The sequence below is a fragment of the Alligator sinensis genome, unplaced genomic scaffold (assembly GCF_000455745.1).
Source record: "Alligator sinensis unplaced genomic scaffold, ASM45574v1 scaffold203_1, whole genome shotgun sequence".
Classification (NCBI taxonomy): domain Eukaryota; kingdom Metazoa; phylum Chordata; order Crocodylia; family Alligatoridae; genus Alligator; species Alligator sinensis.
The window spans coordinates 1,323,805-1,338,534 of record NW_005841949.1 but is presented as its reverse complement, the minus strand read 5'-3'; the positions used below and the strand labels follow the sequence as shown (position 1 = coordinate 1,338,534).

Below are 14,730 nucleotides of genomic sequence, written 5' to 3'. Positions count from 1 at the left end.
GAGCTATTACAACTTAGCCTAATTTGGTAGCTAACCTGGTCAGAAATCAACTGCACCTTGCTTTGGAAATCTCCCAGCAACTTTCTCTCCCTGCCTACTGAACTACCCCCCCAGAGCTAGCCCTCTCAGTGGGGGAGTACAGCCCCCTTCTCTCACCAGAAACACCCAAAGAGAAGGATTTCTCTGTGTTAGCACCATCACTGCAGTCAGTACCTCATTGTCTTTAATAACTTTACTCTCACACACTCCAGGGAGGCAGACCAGTGCTGTTACACTCCTGTTCTTACACAGAAGGGCCTACACAGGTGAAGGTCCAGATTTTAATGCTATGTCAGGGTTGTTCAACTCAGCGTTACAAGACCTAAGTGGCAAAGAGCCCTTAGGAGCCTGTCGAAGACCAGGACCCTGAAAGCTTCCCTGGGCATGTTGTAGAAAGCAACCACATGACGTTTTTCAGGAAGCAGAGACTGCAGAGGGCAAACAAGGCTTGTTGCTCAGCAGTGATCTTGCAATGACTATGGAAGCACTACAGATGGGCCCTTAGGTACCCAGGACTCCAGTCTCACTGAAAATCAGTCAAGTGCTGAAATCACTGTAGAAAATGAGGCCTAGCTATCTAAGACACTTAGGCCTTGCAGTGCTGTGTAAGATTATTCTTCAATACCTTTAAAAAACAGAGTCTTAATGCCTTGCCCAGAGTCAGACAGAGGGAGCCTGTGCTAGGTGAAGGAATTGAATCCTGGTTTCCTAAGATTTAGGCCAGTGCCCCAAACACTGGGCTGGCCTTCCCCTTGGGTCAGGTGGAGAAAGAGGTAGGACCACACATTCTCACCTGCATGAGCCAGGTCTTAAAAAACTCCAAGGATGGAGCTTCCACCACTTCTCTGGGTAACCTGTTCCAGTGTTTTACTACTCTCCTAGTAAGAAACTTTTTCCTAATATCTAACCTAAACTTCCCTTGCTGCAACCTGAAACCATTGCTCCTTGTTCTGTCATCTGCTACCACTGAGAACAGTCTAGCTCCATCCTCTTTCAAACCCCCCTTCAGGTAGTTGAAGGCTGCTATTAAATCTCCCCTCAGTCTTCTCTTCTCCAAACTAAATAAGCCCAATTTCCTCAGCCTCTCCTCAAAAGTCATGTGCCCCCTAATCATTTTTGTTGTCTTGTGTTGGACTCTCTCCAATGTGTCCACATCCTTTCTGTAGTGGGGAACCCAAAACTAGACACAGGAGGTGAGCAGCCAACTGTGGCAGCAAAACAGGTTAGGAACTATTTAGAAAAACTGGATGTGTACAAGTCCATGGCACTGGACAGGATGCACCCAAAGGTGCTGAGGGAGTTGGCTGATATGATTGCAGCGCCACTGGCCATCACTGAAAACTCATGGCGATTGGGAGAGGTCCCGGACAATTGGAAAAGGGCAGATATAGTGCCCATATTTAAGAAAGGGAAAAAGGAGGGTCCAGAGAACTACAGATCCGTCAGCCTCACTTCAGTTGCTGGAAAAATCATGGAGCAGATCCTTAAGGAATCCATTGTTACCGTGCTGTCGTTTAGTACTTCCTTTTGGAAGTACTAAAAGATGGTGCAGTAACACCCATAGCATCATGTGTAGACAAACCCAGTGATTAAATCCACTGCACAGTAAAGCATCTTGTGTAGACGCGACCAGTAAGTTTAAAGCTAACCAAAGGAAGTTCTTTTTCATGCAGCATGTAATTACAGTGTCAAACTCCTTGCCACCAGGTGTTGTGGAAGCTGACTGTTCAGCCAGTTTAAAAAAAAAGATTGGACGCATTCTTGGAGGAAAGGAGCACCAGTAGCTATTGAGCACGGGAGTTAGGGATACAATCTCTGGACAGTAAATGTTGGAGCTGGCAAGTGAGAGAGGCACAGTGGAAAAGCCTGGTCAGACCCAGTTCACTTGCCCTTTCAGCATCCATTCTGTGCTACTGTGTGACACAGAATAATGGGCAAGATGGATCTATGGTCTGACCCAGTAAATGACAGTTCTTATGTTCTAGATGTCATCGGTGCTGCCTTCTAATGATTGTTTTAAAGAAAAAAAAGAGTTCTCTGCCCAGCCAGGAGCTAACTGGGACCTGTCCCTGACCCAGAAAGTTCCTGGCCAGCCCCAGGCTACGCAGGGAAGTCTTCATGTGCAGCCCTGAGCTGGCTGGGAACTGCCCAAAGCAGTACTGTCCCCAGCCACCTCCAGGCTGCAGGTACAGACTTCACTGCACAGTCCAGGGCTTTCCAGGAGCTGTCCTGGTCAGGGGCAGGTCCCAGCCCTGCAGATTGTTTCCAGCCCTGTGCCCCAATAGGGCAGTCAAAGTCCAGGGCTTGGAAAGAGTTGCAGGACAGGGGCAGGTCCCAGCCCCCTGCCCCAATCCACTGGTGGAGCAGCTAGCAGCAAACCTCCAGATGGGTGGGGAATCCCCTCCCAGCCAGGGGCTCACTGTTTACTGCTAGCTGCCCCACCAGCAGATCATAGATTCATAGGGCTGCCAGACAGACTTTCTCAAGAGGGGAACTGATGGACTATGAAAATAGGCAAAGAAAGCAATTAAGTAGTGGACACAAAATAGAGTTGAGGAATCAGTTTATTGTGTGGATAAATGACGAAAAGAAAGACCTAGGTCAGCGGGAAGGATGGCACGAAAGAAGAGAAGAGCCAGTCTGGGAAAAGGAGAAAAGAGAAGGGAGCTAGTAGGTGAGCAGAGGTCAAGAAAGAAGAGGGATTAAGGGGAAACAAAAGACACTATCTGCAGACAAGAAAGGAAAAATCAGACTCTGAGAAAAGACAGGTTTAGATTATAGTGACTCTCTTGTAAGAAGGATAGATAGACCAATCTAAAGGAAGGCTGGGAGAATGAAAAGGATGTGGAAAGATACAAGATGTGGAATTATAGGTGATGGGAGAAGCAAGAGTCGAGTAATTGCTCTTCGCATAGGGCCAAATGATATGAGCCAATACTCTGTTAACAAGGATCAGGAATGACTCTTCTAGGCTGGGTAAGTTGCTGAAAGAGGTAGAAGCTCAAGTGATATTCAGTGAGATAGAACAAGATAATGAAAATTAATGAATGGCCCAAGGATTGGTGCAGTTGGGAAGGCTATGGGATGTTTGATTATTAGCAGGCATTAATGGAAGTAAGGCTTTTTTCCAGGGCCTGGCTCCACTTCAGTAAGTAAGAAATAGTCTTCTAAGATGACAGTGGCCCAACTGATAAGAAGACAATTAGGAGCTCAGGGGAGAAGGCTGGGAAGAACCCTCAGAATCTCCACCTTGGGAATAATGGAAAATGAGGCAATGGGAAAATTGAATAAATGAGGAAGAAGCCAAGGAGAGAAGCGTACCAAGAAAGGGGAAGAGAAATGGAAGGCAGACAGGTATTTCAAGTATACATATTTAAACTAGGAAGTTAGGTAAGGTTAAGAGGAAACAACAGCAAAGTTTGTATATCAGTGACAAGAGTCTGGGCAATAAAATGGAGGAACTGTAACTCCTGGTGTGGAACATGAAACCAGACATTATCAGAGAAACAGAAACATGGCAAAATGGTAACCTATAGGAAGTTAAAGGAGCTTGGTTTGTCTAGCTCAGCCAAATCAAGGTTGAGGGGGAATATGATTACCTTTTCGCAATATATTCATGGGGTGGCTACTGGGGAAGGAGATGAGTTATTTAAGTTGAAGAACATTATCGGCATGAGATCAAATTACTATAAATTGGTTGAGGACAAACTTAGACTCAACACAAGATTTCTAATGGTTTGAGGATTCAAGAGGGTTAACCCTTTCTGACCCCTCCCCACAACAGCACCCTGTTTCTGCCAGCGCATGGCCCCTGCACCAAGTGCTGCCACCAGCCAGGCTCTACCAACCTCTCCCATCCCCACTGCTGCAGACAGAGCTGCTGCAAGGACGGTGCTGTATGCAGGGGGGTGGGAGGCAGGGATTTGAGACACTACTGTGTTTCCCTCTGGAATGCTTTATAGGCTTGGGGGTTTGGTTTGGATTCTCTGCCTTCCTCTGAAGAACTGGACACTGATTACAGCTAAAGGTGGGAGTGGGGACTGGGGCAGTCTTGTTCTCCCACTTGTATTTAGAAACCTCCCAGGTATCCTGCTAGAGAGTTGTGCTTCTGTCCAGGATCAAATGAAAAGTCAGATTTAGAGTCAGGAAAGAACTTTTCTTCCAGACCAGATTGGGAAGCACTAGGGGAGTTTTGCCTTTCTCTCCTGTGTGAGGCATGATTTTGGGGGATCCTCTGAGAATAAACTTACCAATTGCTTCTCTGCCACAGCAGTGGCAGGGCATTGACAGTGTCTGGGCCCCCTGCCTGGACACAGAGTAGGTGTTTTCTCTTTGTGCAGTGCTTTGTGATTGTCAAGTGAGAAGGGCTGGAGTGGATGATTTAAGGGACTCTGGATAAATGGTTGTCTGCAAAGGCAGGGACTGGATCAAATGGTTTGAGAGGCCTTTCCCAGTCCCATATACCTATTTCTGAGTCAGCACTGCCAACACTATATCTATCAGAATTAGTAGGAGAGTCACTGTCTTTCACCCAAATGGTTATGCTGAAATTCTGTCTGTCCTACCTCTAGCTCTGTCGTTGGCCTGCTCTGTGAGCTGTGGGGAGGTGCCCTGGTCAGTGCTTCAGTCAGTTCCCTTGTGTGTGGAATAGGGACAGTGAGCTTTACTCACCTTTCCAAAGCCTGGTGATTCTTGAGATGTAATTGCTGTGACCATTAAAGATGATGGGGCCCTTTTCACAAGGCCTGGGGTTCTTACCCCTGTGATCTGGCCAGATTCCAGTGTAGATTACTCTCTGCCATCTGAAATTCTCCTGGGGCTGTGTCCAAGGATGGGAATGTTCTTGTCCTGCTAACGCCATTGTAATGGCTGCAGTTATCATTCCCCTCCCTTCCCAGCTGCAAGCATTCCCATGGTAGGTGACACAAGTCTCTCCCCCAGTATATTTAAAATGCAGTGACATTTCACAGATTGTCATATAGCATTTATTGCAGTGGCTAACACTGGACTGACTTTATTTTAACATTTGAGTGGTTGGAACATGCAGTACATTCTCCCCATGTGGTTACTGGTTGCTTATGTTCTTGATTGGTTGAAATCCTTCTGCAAGGCTCTCTAGTCATAACTCAAGGAGGATAGTGTCAACAGGGTTGACTTGAACTCCTTCTCTGGTGTGGAGCCTTCCTATGGAGAAGGTTGCTGTATGCAACTACAGTGTGTGTGTAGAAGGGGGTTCAGTCTCCTTTAGCCATGGAGCTGGGGGCATGGCTGGGAATCTGCAGGGGCACAGGCATGAGTGTTCCTGCTCCTCCCCACCAGGGCGCTGGTATCCTTTTTACTCAGCAGCTTTCTAATGGCTAAGCTCCAGTTACATTCACGGGCCAGATCTCTTGCTAGTGTAAATCAGTGTAGCTTTGCTGACCATTGGCTTTAAAGGAGTTAGGTCAATTTCCACCAGCTGATGACTTAGACTCTCCATTCTCCTGTGACCCCCACTCCCTGCCTTAATTTTTGTCAAGAAAGGGTTCACAAGAGCCTCTGTACATCTCTTGTGCTGTCATTACAGGAAAGGGGTTTCAGAGCACTCTGCCTGTGAGGTTAGCTAGACAACTGGTGCTCTAGTGCTGCCAGGGCAGGAAGACATCTCCCCCACTGCTGGTTTGGAGAGTGCAGAGCAGGGTGTGGGGGAAATTAGCCTTGCAGTTGGGACACCAAGTGTTGATGATTCCTCTTTCTTCTACCTCCCTTGTTACTCAGAATGGAGAGATCACCATGCTGGGAGAGATCACTCATCTGCAGGGCATCATTGATGACCTGGTGGTGCTGACAGCAGAACCACACAAACTGCCCCCAGCCAGCGAGCAGGTAAGAGACTGTGCAGGGAGCAGGAGAGGAGGGGGAGAAGGGGAAGTGGATGGATCAGGGGCCAGGGAGGAGGGGAAGGCTTGCAGAAGGACTGGCACTATTTCCAGTAGAGAACAGCAGGCACTGAGGGCACTTGCCCTGATGCTCATGGCAGATTTCACTGGAGGGGAACCAAAACACTTAATAAACCAGCACTTAACCCAGCCCTGCCTTCTTCTTCCTTCAGGTGATCAAAGATCTGAAAGGCTCTGACTACAGCTGGTCCTACCAGACTCCACCATCCTCTCCCAGCAGTTCTGGCTCTCGCAAGTCAAGCATGTGCAGGTATGTACAGTGTGGCTGGTAGGAAGTTTAGCACAATGGACAAGCCAGACTTCAGCTAGGACATAGCAGGGCCAGTTCTCAGCAAGCTTGCTGAGGATCCGGGCAAAGGGGGCCCTGCTTTTAGCAAGAGGCTTTATATTCTGGTTCTCAAGGTTGCAGCTAAAGAGACATTCTACTTGTCTAGAAGGGCTGGGCACAGCCTGCAGGGTGCTGGCTGTGGAGAGCTGGCTGCTAATCTTAGCACCAGTCCTGAGTTACCTTAGGCAAATCACTGAATTTCTCTATGCCTCAGTTAACTCCTCTGGTGAATGAGGCTCATGATGCTTTGAGCTACGTGGTTGGCAAGTGCTAAATGACTATAAACCTCGAAGTGTTTGAATTCTCAGCTGGGACCTCAGCAGCATAGAAGAACTGGCTTCCATTTAGCTTTCCCGGCACAGGAAGAAAAAGGCGTGTTTCTAAATGCACTTAAGAATATATATGTGCAGCAGATGCTAATTAATCATTAGAGCATTGTGCTGAAGATTACCAACAAATCCATATCAATGGCATGGGGTTTAATCCTCTACGAGATACCATGCTTTTTATAATCAGTACTTTTCATATGCATCCCATTTAGGGTCACTCCAAAGGAGATGCATTGTAAAAATCTTAAGAGCCTCAGAGAGGGTTTTCTAAAATGCTTTGGGATCAAATAATATAGTTAAAAATTAGTTGAACCTCCCTATATTTCTTCTGGTCCTCGCTCCTCTGCCTTGTGGAGTGTGTGATTACCCTGTATCCACCAACACCCCTGGAAAGTATGTAGGCTCAGAGACAGGATAAGCGCCCCTGTGAAAAGGCCTAGAGCGGTGATTTGCAACCAGGGTGCCACAGCACCCTGGGTGCCTTGAGATCCTTTCATGTGTGCCATGAGGTGCCACGCGCTGTGATGTGTGCAAACATGATTCACAGGGGATACCCATGGATTTCAGCTAGGAATCCATAGTGTTAGAAACATTCTGACCTGTTGTGGTCTTTCTGAGTTCCTTGGCAATAGAAGAACTGCTCTTCTATTTTTCCATAGCCAAAAAACAAGAGACGACTAAGAGCTGTGATTTTCCAAGAGTTCCTGAAGTCTAACAAGGAGGGTCTTGAGTTTAAAAAGTGTGAGAATCACTGCCCTAGAATCTGCACCCCACACCCGCCTTCTCCCATATATGGAATTTGCCTTGCAAATCTCCTTTTGCCACCCAACTGTACTCCAGAATCTCAGCTGCCTTTAGAATATAGTTTCCCACCCTCATGGTTGCAAAGAAAAACCTGAAAGCATGAGTGAAGTGTTTGTAGACAGTTTGAAACAATAGCTCAGAGAGATGCGGGATGGCCTCATTCATCCCACCTAGGTATTAACCTGGATGTTGAAGATGAGTATCTGCAGCACAGTAAAGCCTGGAAATGTGGAACCAGCCAATAGTGAGAAGAGATGCATTATTGATCTGGGGCAGGACTGCTGTTCCAGTTCTAGTGCTTGTTTTCGTACTGGATTCAGTAGAAACCCTCCTTTTCTAATAAAGCTGAAACCACTGCAGAACTCCCCCCAGGCTGCCGCAGAATGTGTCACAGAATCTAAGCCTAGATTGCCAGGGGACCTCCAGTCCTGCCAGCAAAACTCTGAGTGCCTGAACACTCCAAGCCCCTCTGCAGCAGCAGGACCCGCAGCTCTGCCAGCAGAGTTATATCACCTCTGGCCAGTAGGGTAAGATTTCTCCCATTGCTTAGGAGCTACCTGAAGGCACATGCAGACACACCTGCGCCTCCTGCCCACTGCCACGGTCCTTTTAGAAGCTGATGCCATTGTAGAGGGAGTTTGGTGCTCTGGTGACACAGCTTGTGTAGGGGAGCTGAGGAGCTCACAGATCATATTTTATCTGGTGGTTTGGCAGGGATGGCTGCTGGTTCTTGTTACACCTTCCTGCTGCCAGAGCAGGTAACTCTGGTTATGGCATAGACGGAAGAAAATCTGAGTCTCTTTGAGACCTTGTCTATGGTTCTGTGCAGTGATGATCCCAGACACAACAGTGGTGGGGCTGGTGCTGTACTCTGACAGGGTCCATAATAAGAAAAGACCATATATACTAGGGCCATCTGTTGCTTTAGAATGAAGCCAAGCTGGTTCTCTCTCAGTGTGCAGAGACTCTAGCCTGTGCTAAAGGGCTGAGAAGGAGGAGATGGGGTTTGCTGTGGCTATGGCACACCAGCCAATTTGCACAGATGTTAGGAAAGGTTTAGGCCCTGGGTGCTCAATCCGTTGTGCCTCAGTTTCCCCATGTGTGAACCCGGCATTAATGCCACCTGCCAGCCCTAGTAGGGTACTGTGAGATCTGTGGAGGAACCATGTCCTGGGTGCCCATCTGACTGACTCACTAGGCATTCTGCGGTGCCTCCACCACCCCCATCACTTCCCCCCTGGGCCATGATGTCCCATCTGGCCAGGGCCAGGGAGGGGGCAACAGTCTGTTCCAGCTAGCAGAGCGGCAGGAACCCATGGCAGGGGCTGTGCATGCTGCATGGAGGCAGAGCCTGGCCTGCCTTACAGCCCGATGTGAACAAGCGTGACTCCTTCCCCACCCTCCCTCCCTGACTGACACTGTTCTGTAACTCAGTTCCTCTTGTGGATGAAGTCGTGTGATGGACCTTTGTCTTAAACTGTCTTTTCCTTCCTTTGCCCTCCTTGCACCCCCTGTTGCCCTGATAACATGCATCGTCTCTCCTGATTGCCGCTTTCCTCCCCCTGCCCATCCTCCCTGCTCATCCCCCTCCCCAACTTGCTCCCTCCACCGCCACCCCTCAGCAGTGTTAACAGTACAAAGGGTGGCACCTCTTGGCCTGGCGGGTCTCAAACATGCTCACCAAGTTCCACCTATCGCTACCGCAGCCTGGCGCAGCCGGTCAATGCCAACACCCGCCTGTCCAGCATCTCGTCCCATGACTCCGGCTTCATCTCCCAGGATGCCATGTACTCCAAGCCGCCTTCTCCAATGCCTTCTGACATCACCAGTCAGGTAAGGGTGGGAATGGCCTTAAGAGGGTGCTCTTGACAGGCCAAGATGTGGTGCCTGAGCTCATCCAAGCTCCACCAAGTGAACGTCCTCCACATTCTGTAGGTTCAGGTTGAAAAGCAAGGGGAAAGCCATGGTTCATGGGAGCCATGGCATATACCATGTGATCACACTCATCAGAAAAGCAGTGTGGGACACTATTGCTTTTGTGAGCAGGCTGTCTAATGGCACTTCCCATTGTGCGTGATATGGCATGGCTACCCTCCAAAAATATGAAGGCACTGTGGGCAAGGCACAGTGCATCAGCCAGGCTCCATGCACAGTCCCAGTCATGTCTGTGGGACTGGCTCCACCAGCTTTGTGCTTCTGAGCAGGGGCAGGAACATACAGGGTGAATGTACTAAACCAATGTCACTAACACGGGACAGCTTTACTGCAGGGGGCGGGGCAGGGAGCGGGAGCATTTAGATTAGAAGCTGTGTTGAAGTGATTGAGGCAGACTGATGTCTGGTAGCATGTCTTGCCCAGGGGATTACTGACAGGGGTAGAGAGGCAGGCATTGCCTGCTTTCCTTTGAATGGCCTCTTTTTCCACCTATGCAGAATCATTGCAATGTGCAGAGGGCCTAGTGAGGAACCTGAGGCCAAGGGTACTCATGACATCCTGCATTGTCTCTCAGAAATCTTGGGCTTGTCCAGGCAGGTGGAATGCTGTAGATGTTGCAGTGTGGGAGGAGGGCCCAGGGAGGGGGTGTTATTTTAGTTATGATCTGCTTCCCCTGGCTCAGGAGGTTCTCTGTAAGGTTGGAGAAACCTTTCAGCTAGATGTAGCTCCTGCCTCATTTCTGTCCCATGAAAAAAGGGCATGTCCATTGAGGCTCCAGCAATCTGCTGCTGCAGCCTGGTGCAGAGGGTGTGGGAAAGGGTCATGTGAACGATCCACAGGTCATTGGCACTGTACAGGTGCCCACTGTCAGTGCTCTGTTTGTGTCCTTTTGCCTTGATCTGTGAGTAATGCAGCAACTGGCAAGGAGGGTGGAGTACAAGGTATGTTACTTCTCTGCACTTGTGTCGGATGCAAAGGCGGATAGTTGTAGATGTGGAATGTGTACATGGAATGTAGGTATGAGTATTGGATGAGTTATGGGGGGAGTGTATATGATGTGTGTGCACATGTGTATGCAGTATGCATCTGGTATGTGGTATCCTTATGTAGGAAGTGTGAGGTTTGTATGTTGTGTGTGTGCAGAGTGTGCATACGGTACAGGGTGGGTGGAGGGTAGGCAACAACATGCACATGTGCTAGAGTATATTTATGATATTGTGGGGGAGATGTGGTGGGGTGGGGTGGGGTGTATGAAGAGAGGTGTGTGTGTGTGTGTGACTGATTATAGAATAAGGGTTGGATGGGACCTCATGGGTGTGTTGCAACTTCCAGGGACCCTTCTCCAGCCCCACTGCTGTAGGTTTACCAGTGAGTAAAAGCCAAATAGAAACCAAATAGCCTTTATTCACTGTCACTTATTGGGTCAGTCCAACCGACAGAAGGAATACTTGCCAGTGTCCTGAAAACATACGGCTTTATATATTTATTTATCTTTGAACTGTCCAATCACAGCACATGGATGCACAGAGCTAGATATTATTCCTTTCTCTTGACTGAACATAGAGTGGGATAGACAACTGAGGTCACTCATGGCTGAAGAGCACCTGGAGGAGGATACTAGGGGAGCTGAGTTGCACTCATGCCACACAGTTCTCTGTTGTGTGCTCCGTCCTGCTGCTACAGTACTAGGCACTTCACAAAAAATGGAAGGGGTAGATGTGGGAGGTACGGGGTGGGTGACTGCTCCTGAGAAGTCCATGTGCAGTAGGCAGGCCTAGGGGTTGGTATGTGTAGTAGAAGTGTGTTACCTGGGGTCAGAAGGCTGTGTCTAAGGAGTGTGGGTGATGTACATGTGTTGGAGATTATTGCAGTGTTGGTAGCTGTACAGATGATGTGTGGTATGAGTGTGGCACACTGTGTGGCTGGTGACATCCGCAGAGTATATGTGTCTGCATGTGTGTGTGCACAGTGTAGGGCTGCCTGTATCTAACACCATGCATGGGTCCTCCCAGCTCTGCCTCTGCAGCTGGCACTGGTACTGAGGCTGCCTGTCTTATGCTTGGGTGTGCAGTTCTCTTTCGTCTCGTGCTGCATGCCTTTGGCTTTTTAACCAGGTGTGTTCTCTCCCCTCTCTGTGTGTTCATTTGACTTGCTCCCGCTGATCGGACTTTGGGCATGGCAGAAGTCCTCCAGCTCCGCATCCTCTGAGGCCTCGGAAACCTGCCAGTCAGTTAGCGAATGCAGCTCCCCCACATCGGTTAGTTCTAGCTCTACCGCAGGGGCGTGGTCAGGTGGTGAAAAGGTGAAGCCTTCATCAGCAAAGTCACTCTCTCTCTCATTTTCTCTCTCTCTCTCTCTGACTCCCTCTCACTGTCCCCGGGGTGGTATGTTTCCCATGCAGATCTCCTGTTGGCAGTCTGTTCACATGATGCGTGTACAAAGTACCCTGTGGGCCTCTTGGGAGATGTACCTCACATACCATTAACTTCCCTCACCTCCCCCTCCATCGCCACTCAAGGGCTGCCCCATCCATTGGTTGGCCTGGCAGTCTAACCTTGGCGTGAACTTGGCTGTCCCTCTCCCCACTACCTACCCTGCTGCTCAGGCCCACACATGTTGACACAGGATTTGTATGTCTGAGCCCCGCACATGCTGTCCACGTTGGGGGAGACCTGGGCTTTGGGTTATCCTCCTGCCCCCCTTATTGCGTTACCTTTGAAACTTATGAGCGTAGCTCGTTGTGCCAGACTGAAGGAAACTCCAAAGGAAGCCTGAGGCTCTCTCCCTATTGGAGAGTCATGCAAACGTCAGACGTTGGGTCACATCTAACATACCTCTGCATGGGGTTGTGGCTTCATTCTCCTTGCCTCATATGCTTCTGAATTCTGTTTGTGGAGGAGTCACACTTTACTCTGGCAGGTAACTCAGGGTTTTGCTGTGTTGCCAGCACTGAGTGGTTTTTAAAGAACCTGGCAATGCCTTGCATGTGGCTGGTAGCCTGGTGATATTTTCCTCTGGCTAGGTGATGGGGCAATAGGTTTTAGACTCATCTTACCCAACTGTAGGTCTTTATCCTGGGCTGTGTGGCAAGCAGCTCAGAAGGAAGGCAAAGGGAGATGCTCTGCTGTTGTGTTTTCAGTGCTGAATCCTAGCTGCCAGCCTCCCCGTCTCCCCTTCGGAGCTGCTCCAGTTCATGCAAAATGGGGGTTGAGTGAGGTAGGAGCAATTAGGGGCAAGGCCACTTGGGTTCGTGATTGAAGGCTTGAATCCAACCTGGGCCTGTCTCTACTATTCTCTGAGCAGCCCCAACACTTGCTGAGGAGCACCTGACCACAGCACTCAGGGCTGACCTACCGCCGCTCCAGTAGCCTCAGTCTGACAATTCCACTAATGGGCCATTGGCCTCCAGGTCTGCTCACTCTTTGTTCCACCGCCTGAGGAATCACAGGTGTCCTCCCTCCAGCCCTTCCAGAGCTGTTCCTTGATTTCATGGAGTTCATGGAGCAGAGCCTTCATGCCCTGCCTTGCCATTCAGGACAGTAATGCCCCCTATCCCCTCACTCCCTTTTCCTGTCTTCTCTGGACCCAGGACCTGTGATTTTTCATGTCAGATCCTCATCATCCTGCCAGTGCCTCTGCTGCTTGGCACCCTTCACTGCTTATCTTGTCAGCCCACCAGTAATGAGTCCTGGGAGCATGTCACCTTCTCAGCAGATGCTGGCGAGAGACTTACATGAGCAAGAAGCTTTGTGCTTGGAGCCCCGTCAGCTGCCACAACAGAGAAACACTGCTGTGTAGGCCTCATTCCAGCACTCGTTGCACATCCCAGTCATATTACCTCTCGCCAGTCACCCACGTTCCACAAGTATCCTTCCTCCTCCACCTCCAGGACTTCCCCGTAACCCTCCCTTACTTACATCTCCAGCCATCTGCAGCCTCACCTGCTGTACATGTGGGAAGGGCATGTGGGACCACTGTGCAATGGGCACAGCCCCAGTCTAGAAGGAGGGAAAGGAACAGTGCAGACTGTGCAGTGAGCAAAGATGCCATTTCACTGGGCATGCAGGGCCAGGATAGTGAGTGTGCTGATCACAAATGGGCCTAAAATCCTGAGGAGGAAAACATGAGGGTGCAAGAAGGACCTGGTGGAGCAGACAGCAAATGGGTAAGGAGTGAAGCCGGAGGAGGCCCGAGGCTGGAGGGGTGCAGCACAGGGAGGCACAAGAAAGAAGGGGTTTGTATCTTCTCTACTTGGGGGGTTACCGGTAAAGTTTATCTATAGACCTTGGGCTGAATGGCCCATTCTGGCTCACTCTTCTGGCCCTTTGGAACCCCCTCCCATGAACTTCACCCCCAACACATACATGATCTTCATACCTTGCTAAGTGTCCTCAGAGAGAGGCCTCTGTAATCCACAAGGAAGGGAAGATAAAGGCCCCTGGTAGATGTTAATTTAATGGTGTGATGGGACCTGATCCCACATCCCAGCAATTTTGAGTCCTGTTGTGTCATACATGCATGGCTGGATATGTAATTCTTGGGATCAGGGATCAGATCTACTTGCTGGTGCATGTGGAACCCAGGCTCCCAGTCCTGGGCTCCACATGCATTTGCTTTTTATAGTTTCATAGTTGGTAGGGTCGGAAGGGACCTGAGCAGATCATCAAGTCTGACCCCCTGCCATGGCAGGAAAAACTACTGGGGTCAAACGACCCCAGCAAGGTGTTCGTCTAACCTCCTCTTAAAGACCCCCAGGGAAGGAGCCAGCACCACTTCGCTTGGAAGTTGGTTCCAGGTCCTAGCTGCCCTGATTGTGAAATAGTGCCTCCTAATATCTGGTCTGAATCTACCCTCTGCCAGCTTGTGACCGTTATTTCTAGTCACTCCTGGTAGTGCTCAGGGAAACAGGGACTCCCCCAATGCCTGCTGGTCCCCTCTGACTAGTTTGTAACAGGCCACCAGGTCCCCCCTCAGCCTTCTCTTGTGGAGGCTGAACAGGTTCAGGTCCCTTAGCCTCTCCTCGCAGGGCCTGCCGTGCTGCCCCCTGATCATGTGGGTGGCCCTCCTCTGAACCCTCTCAATGCTGTCCACATCCCTTCTGAAGTGCGTTGCCCAGAACTGGACGCAGTACTCCAACTGCAGCCTGAACAGTGCCGCATAGCGGGGGAGTATCACCTCCTTGGACCTGCTTGAGATGCATCTGTGGATGCATGAAAAGGTGTGGTTGGCCTTCCTGACCGCGTCCCCACACTGTCGGCCCATGTTCATTTTGGCATCATTAATGATTCCAAGATCCTTTCCTGCCTCTGCACTGACAAGAAGGGAGTTCCCCAGCCTGTAGGTATGCTGCTGGTTC

At 49.8% G+C, this 14,730-nt stretch overlaps 1 protein-coding gene across 10 annotated transcripts in view; it reads left to right on the top strand.

The window, feature by feature from the left end:
- MTSS1L (MTSS1L, I-BAR domain containing) overlaps positions 1-14,730 on the top strand; it is a 107,100-nt gene that overhangs the window by 83,223 nt on the left and 9,147 nt on the right. For 2 of the 10 annotated variants that reach the window (XM_025199781.1, XM_025199779.1), the window contains 4 exons: positions 5,797-5,904; positions 6,131-6,228; positions 9,065-9,272; positions 11,557-11,676. In XM_025199781.1, the coding sequence (XP_025055566.1) occupies positions 5,797-5,904; positions 6,131-6,228; positions 9,065-9,272; positions 11,557-11,676 (534 nt within the window). Of the gene's footprint in view, positions 1-5,796; positions 5,905-6,130; positions 6,229-9,061; positions 9,273-11,556; positions 11,677-14,730 lie in introns of all 10 variants that reach the window. The other 8 variants (XM_025199780.1, XM_025199777.1, XM_025199785.1 and 5 more) reach the window with 6 other exon arrangements.